The sequence below is a fragment of the Condylura cristata genome, unplaced genomic scaffold (genome assembly GCF_000260355.1).
Source record: "Condylura cristata isolate star-nosed mole 26May11 unplaced genomic scaffold, ConCri1.0 scaffold00025, whole genome shotgun sequence".
Taxonomy (NCBI): Eukaryota; Metazoa; Chordata; class Mammalia; order Eulipotyphla; family Talpidae; genus Condylura; species Condylura cristata.
Genome location: NW_004567126.1, coordinates 30,374,286 through 30,380,738, shown reverse-complemented (window position 1 = coordinate 30,380,738; position 6,453 = coordinate 30,374,286). Strand labels below are relative to the sequence as shown.

Below are 6,453 nucleotides of genomic sequence, written 5' to 3'. Positions count from 1 at the left end.
GGGAGAGCCGCGCGGGCACTGACCCCTCCTAACCCCACCCCGGGGTTGCTATTCCGGGCGCCGAGCTCAGGGCCCCGGAACGCGCGCAAACCGGGTTTGCGCAGCGCGAGCCCGGCACCTTCTCCACCGGCGCAGGGCGCGGCCGGACAGGCTCCCCTTCCTGGTCACCACTCCAACCCCTGGATCTTGCGCGGCCCGGGGTCATCCTACTCCGGGCCCTTCGCCTGGGTTCTGACTATGGGGCGCCCACTCTAGCGAATGCCGGGTGTGCAGGGCGTGGAGCCCCCTCTTGACCGCGCATTCCCGGGCGCGGCTGTCAGCACCGGGATGAGCCGCACCCCGCTTCAGTCCTGGACCCGGGGCTCCCTCTCCCTCACGGGGCGCAGACCCTTTCCAGTCTGTTTCCCATCTCGTCCCTCCACGAGACCAGCGGGTCCTCCACCGGACACTCCCTCTGGACTTCCCTCTTTCCCGGACTGGTGAGGACACCTTGACCTCAGGGCTCCCCGCAACCTCACCCTTCCGGGACCACTGTCTGCACAGCCTCTCCCCCACCCCGAAGGGCGAAGGGCAGCAGGCACCCTCTGGCCGCCCCTCCCCCAGCTGCTGGCTTCCTCCGGAGATGCTCCCCGTGGGTGGGCCGCTTGAGGAGATGGGGGCACCTGGGGTCATGGCTGTGTTGCCCCTCCGCCTCAGGCTCTGCCAAGACGACTGGACACCCCTCTTCTCCCCAAAGCCCACCTGGGGTTGCCATCCCTGCCCACCAGAGACTCGGGGTGCGAGTTCTGCTCTGCCCTCCAGCGCGGGGGGAGACCAGACACCACGGTCCACTCAGTCAACGCTTGTTGAAGGCCCACTGTGTGCCATCCAGCTGCGGACCACCCAGCCCAGCGCACTCCTGAGGCTTGGCAGCCCCTGGGGGGCCTCATCACACCTGGCAAGGACACCCAGAGGTGTAGCCAGGCCTGCTGCGAAGTGGGGAGCCAGGAAGGCCTCCGCCGCTGAAAGACTTGCCACGGGAGGGGAGGCGGCAGCGGCTGAGGGGGTGCTCGCTAAAGCCTGAGGCTGGGATGAGCCGGCCCTGGGGGGGGTGTGTGGAGCTGTAGCCTGGGTGGGGGTAGGGAGGAGTTCAGAGAGGGGCCAGTGGGGTGGGGACAGGGGAGGTGGGGGTGAAGAGCCACACCTGTGGCTGTGGGTGCAGAAGCTGGAGGCCAGGGAAGCAGCGAGGGGGAGCGGCGGGGGTCCTGGGGGCAGGCCTGTCCCGGGGTGTGGATGGGGTGAGGCGCCCTGGCGGCTCCTGGCTCCGAGTTGCAGGAGCCGTGTGATGGGTCCCCTGGGGCAGACGCTGGGGAGAGGCCAGGGAGGAGCTTGGGCAGATCGCAGGGGTGGGCGAGGGAGGAGCCCCACTTGCTGAGAGTAGGCGAGAGGGGAGGGCAAGTCCAGAGGTCACTGCCTGACAAGTCTAGGCTGGGACACCTTAAGACACCGAGCGACGTCACGGACAGTTCGGGGGGCCAGGTCTGGTTGAGAGGGACCCCGGCACCCTCAGCGCTCCAAGGGCCCATGGAGCAAGAACATGGACAGACTGGAGACCAGCCAGGCTGGGGGAGGGGGATAGTAGGGTGTAGGGGCCCAGAGGCTGAGAGAGGAAGCGGGGTGGCCAGCGATGGAGAAGGGGTCAGCGGGCCACATCGGTGGGTCAGTTGTTAAGCCTGGGGGACGGAGCTCAAGAGAGGACGGCAGGGCCCCTCTGCAGAGCTCCTAGTGTGTGCTGAGCTATGAACTGGGGCCTGAGGGACATCAGAAATAATCGGGCTTGGCCTAGGGGCCCCGCCAGGAAGACCGCTCCCTCGGCCACCCTGACCCCCGTCCAGTGCTGGCATGCAGCAGGCTGTGCGCTGCAGAGTGGCAGCAGCGCTGGCCCTGGAGAGGCAGGTCAGGGCGCGGTGCTCTGGAATGTGTCAGGGGTGCTTTGCCCTGTAACAGGACGTGCAGGGGGCAGTGCACGCTGCCGTGGACGTGAACTTCACCTGAGCGTGAGTGACAGCCTGCGCCCTGCATTCCGTAGAGCGTATACAGACGGCAAGCGGGTGCACAGGTGCTGTGTCCTGTGAGAGGCGCAGACAGAAGGCACCTGCCTTTCTGCAGTGCAGAGAGCAGACTTTGGGCCCGGGCAGCTCCGCAGCACTGAGGCGCTAGGTCCTACAGGGCGTGTGGCCAGAGGACTTACATCCTCATGGGAGCGCATTCAGGAGGCTCCGTGCCATGCATCAGGCCCTCGCCCCGTGGGGTCACCAGATAACGTGAAGACGCGGCATCTTTCTGCCTCCTGCCTCGAGACTGCGCTTCCAGCCTCTGGACTCAGCAGACCCAGAGAGAGGCCCAGAGTGTAGCTCAGGACACTCAGAACGGGTAGAGGCCACTCGGGGCGAGTGTGCTGGTGAAAAACACCCACAGCCGGGAGTGGGTGCACGGCCAGGGTCGGGGTGACTGTTGACGTGGGCGGGGTTTTCTTTAGGGATGATGGAATGTGCCAGAACTAGAGAGGTAGGGGTGGCACACCTCTGAATTCACTTAATGCGATACTGGTGAGTTTTATATTTTGTGCATTTTACCACAATTACAGTGAAAGCGATGGGGTAGATCTTAGGCATTCATTCGTTCATGTTTCCCTACAGGTCCTTGGGCTTCCATGGTTGGGGGGGTCAAATATTTGCATAATTGTAAAACTCTCACAGCAGAAAGGGCCGTGAATTGAAGTCACCTGTCAGCAGACCCTGAGATTCTTTGGGGGCAGACAGGAGGGGTGTGGGGGGCTTGTCTGAGATGGGGACACCCCAGGCAGGAAGTGGTGGGTGAGGGACAGTGAGCAGAAGGCGGATGTTCCCAGCAGATGCTGAGAGCGCCCAGGGGAGCGGTGGGAGGGGCCGGGGGGAGCCAGGCCCGCAGGGAGGCCTGTGTGGCGGGCGAGGTGAGCAGGGCGAGGAGCAAACCCAGCTCTGCCCCCAAGCTCCTGAGGACTATGGGTGACTGGTACAGGTTGTATGTGAATTTTTTGTAACGGTCTTTCAATTGATATTTTTAAAATAAATTTTTTAATAGTCTGGGTTTTTTTTTTCTTTTGCATAGAAGTACTGGGGTACAGGCTAGAGGAGCGGGGGGTGAGAGGATTCACCAGAGACAAAGTGGGGAGCAGAACAGGCAAATCCATTGAAACCCACTGCTGAGGGGAGCAGGGGGGCAGCCGGAGGGGTCTGCTGTGCCCTGGGGGTCACCCCAGGGTGATATGCTGAGATTTAACCCCTAGGCCACCAGGGTGGCCCTAAATAAAACTTTAATTTGGGGCTTTAGAGCTCTAGAAAGTTGCAAAGGCCCCGGATTGTCTGCCCCCTCTCATCACCAGCACCACGTACCCCAAGCCCTCACACTACACCTTGACTCCTGGAGCTGTGGACACGTCCCCTGACACAATAAAGCGAACTGCGCGGGGCTTGTGCGGAGGGCCCTGGGCGGGAGAGCACCCAATTCTGCCCCCAGCGCCATGTCCCTTGGGCCCCCGGGGCTCCTCTGTCAGGCATCTGTGGCGGCAGGGGCCCATCACTGCCGCTGAATCCCCTCCTGGCCCTGTCCACCCCGCCCCGTAGCCGTGGGTAGGCGGTGTTCCAGTATCACAGGTCAAAGGGCAAAGGTTGGAGTGGCTGAGCCCAGCACAGCTCTGCTCTGTCCACCTTTTCGCTCCATCACTCTTTGGACTGCAGAGTGGACCATCTGCGTGAGCTGCTTGGCTTTTCTAAGCTGGGCACTGCTGGGCGCTGGGCAGAGGCCCAGGCTGGGGGGGCAGACACCAGGGCCCAGGCCGGGGAGGGCAGACACCAGGGCCCAGGCCGGGGAGGGCAGACACCAGTGCGTGGGTCTCCTTTCCTCCTCACCTTGAGCAGCAGTTTTGAGGCTCCTTGTACCCAGGGCGCCACCAAGGTCGCCAGCTCTCTCCCGGCTCCACCCACCCCTCGGGAGCTTGCACTAGACCCTTGCTTCAGGCTCTGCTTTTGGGAGCCCAGAGAGGGAGGAGGCCACAGTCCCTCCCCTCCAGCCCCGATAACGCTGGAATTGAGCCCAGCAGCCAGGATGACAAGGCAAGCCGGGAAGCTTCGGCCGGACGGTGGGGGAGCTGGGCAGAAGGCCGTCCTGGGAGGAGGACGAGGCGGAGACGGTGCTGACACTGACTGTGGGCAGTGAGAGACTGGGAGGTGAGGAGAGGGCTGGTCCCGGGAGTGCACCCCACTCCCTCCCACAGCCCCCCACCATCACGGGTTCCTGGCAGTCGGTGTGGGGGGCCTTCTACCCACTCTGCACATGGGCCTCTGTCCCCGGGGGCCGGTGTGGACGGTGGGGAGTCACGAGTTCTGGCACCAGGGAGCCCGGCCACCTCAGGGCCGGGAGCCAGGCTGAGTCACGCCGCTGCGCGCCTCCCGGCGCCCTCAGAAAGGACGGTAGTGCCGGGCTGGGCCTCTGCTGACCGCGCCTGGCCCCAAGAGCATCCCTCGAGGCTGCAGGGAGCCCACTCAGTGCTGCCTCAGCAGCCGCTCCACCTGCGCAGGTATTTTGAGTGACGCGTCCCAGCACTTCTCTTAGGAAATCTGCTGACTCTGGGGAGTTACCTCAGGTCAGCGAGGAGCAGCCGAGGGAAGCCAGGCCCGGGGCCTGGAGCCCGGGGCTCGGGTGGGCACAGGCTGGGGCGCCAGCCGGCAAGCACCCAGCACCCGGGGGGCGGCACTGGAGGGCCAGGCAGCCCCCTGTGGAACACCCCAAACTGCTCATCTGTAAGTGGGGGCGTTGTAAGCCCCCGATTGGGAAGGCTGTGTTCTGAGGGAGTGGGGAGTCTAAAGTGTTTTTCTTTTTTCTAATCATGGCAAAATACACGAGCACAGATGTGCCGTTCCGGTCACTGAGGCTCTGCGGCTCGGCGCGTTCTCAGGGTCCCCAACTGGAACTCCGTCCCCATCGCCCCAGTCCCCGCACACGAACCCGCTCTCCGTGGCTGTGCCCGCCTGGACGGTTCTCGTCAGCGGACTCAGCGGTGTGGCCCGCGTCTGGCTGCCCCCCGCGGCTGCTCCAGGCCTCCCCGTCTGTTAATCTCTCACCTGTCACGGACGCACCGGTCGCGCCTGCCTTTGGCCGGGGAGTCGCCGCTGTGAGCACGGGTGTCTTGTGTTTTGCCAAACTTTCTTTCACCCTGTGGTGCTGGGAGGAGTCTCCCTCGGGGGCTGCAGGGAGCGAGGTCCCCCACCCAGGTGGAGGCTCGGCCAGGGGAGCACGTGAGGGCTGGGCGCTGGTCTCCGTGCGAGGCCGTCCGTGGACAGGCCGGCTATGGGCTCCCAGCCAAGAACCTGGGATTGCTTTCCCGGGAGAAGCTTCTGGGAGCAGAGTGGACTCAGTCGTCTGACTGCCTGGGGGGCGCTGTGGGGGACAGGGTTCTGGACACACCCCGACCTGTGCTCCAGACGGGGCTCAGCCACGGTTTCTCACCCTGGGCTTTTGCATGTGCCTTCCAGAGCCTCCGTTTCCTCCTGAACAACGTGGGGCTAAGAACAGCCCCTCCCCCACCGCCCAGAGGGGCTGGGCCGGCGCCTTGCTGCCCGACGCTGCCTCCGTGGAGTCCTCTGCTGCCTGGCTGCCATCTTCTGAGGGCCGGTCCGCCTGGGCACAGGGCCGACACACCAATAGACGCCCCTGGCTCTCAGCGCCAGCCCCGTCCAGTGGGGGTTCTCACCTGTGGCCCTCCAGCCTCTGCTCTGCACCTGTCTCGTCAGTGGGGACTCAGGCTCCCCAGTCACTCCAGACGGCCCTGGTGCCAAGGCCAGTCCCTGGCACTTGCTCTCTTCAACATAATGGGGCTCCCCACAGGGGTCCCACACCCTGATGCCCCCTTTTGGCATGCCAGGCAGACATGTGCCAACTTGGAAGGGGGTTCCTGCTCCTGGTGGTATAGCTCAGTGGATTCTGAAATCTCTCTGGAAAATTCCAAGGCCTGATTCTAGCCACAGGGAGCCCTGCTAACCCCTCCCCATTCATCGTCTTATGTAACACGCGGGGATTAATACTGGAGGTAGCTGCCTGGATTCAAATCCAGCTGTCTCCTCCTGGCTGGGTAAGCAACTTGCCCTCCCAGCCTCAAAGTGCTCTCCTGTCAAATGGGGACAGGCCAGTTCGGGTGACTATATGGGTGAATGAGAGAATGCAGGGAACGAATTTGGCAGTCTGGGGTGGCTCAGACCTGCTCCCCGTGGTTCTCTCCTGGACCCACGCCCACCCTGACCTCTCATCTCCTGCCTCTCCTCGGGGTTAGCGACAAACTCCAGTGTCCACCCACCGGCCCCCAAATCCTGTCTCCTTCCACTGTCCAGTGTCCCTCATATATGACACCCCTAGTGGGCCCCTTCCTCCTGCCCGGCC

At 63.9% G+C, this 6,453-nt stretch overlaps 1 protein-coding gene across 1 annotated transcript in view; it reads left to right on the top strand.

Moving 5' to 3' along the window:
* Window positions 1-258: 258 nt before the first annotated feature.
* The window catches only part of PLK5 (polo-like kinase 5), a 14,361-nt gene continuing 8,166 nt past the window's right edge, over window positions 259-6,453 (top strand). Inside the window, 1 exon segment of the mRNA XM_012729426.1 lies at window positions 259-315. Coding sequence (XP_012584880.1) covers window positions 259-315 — 57 coding nt within the window.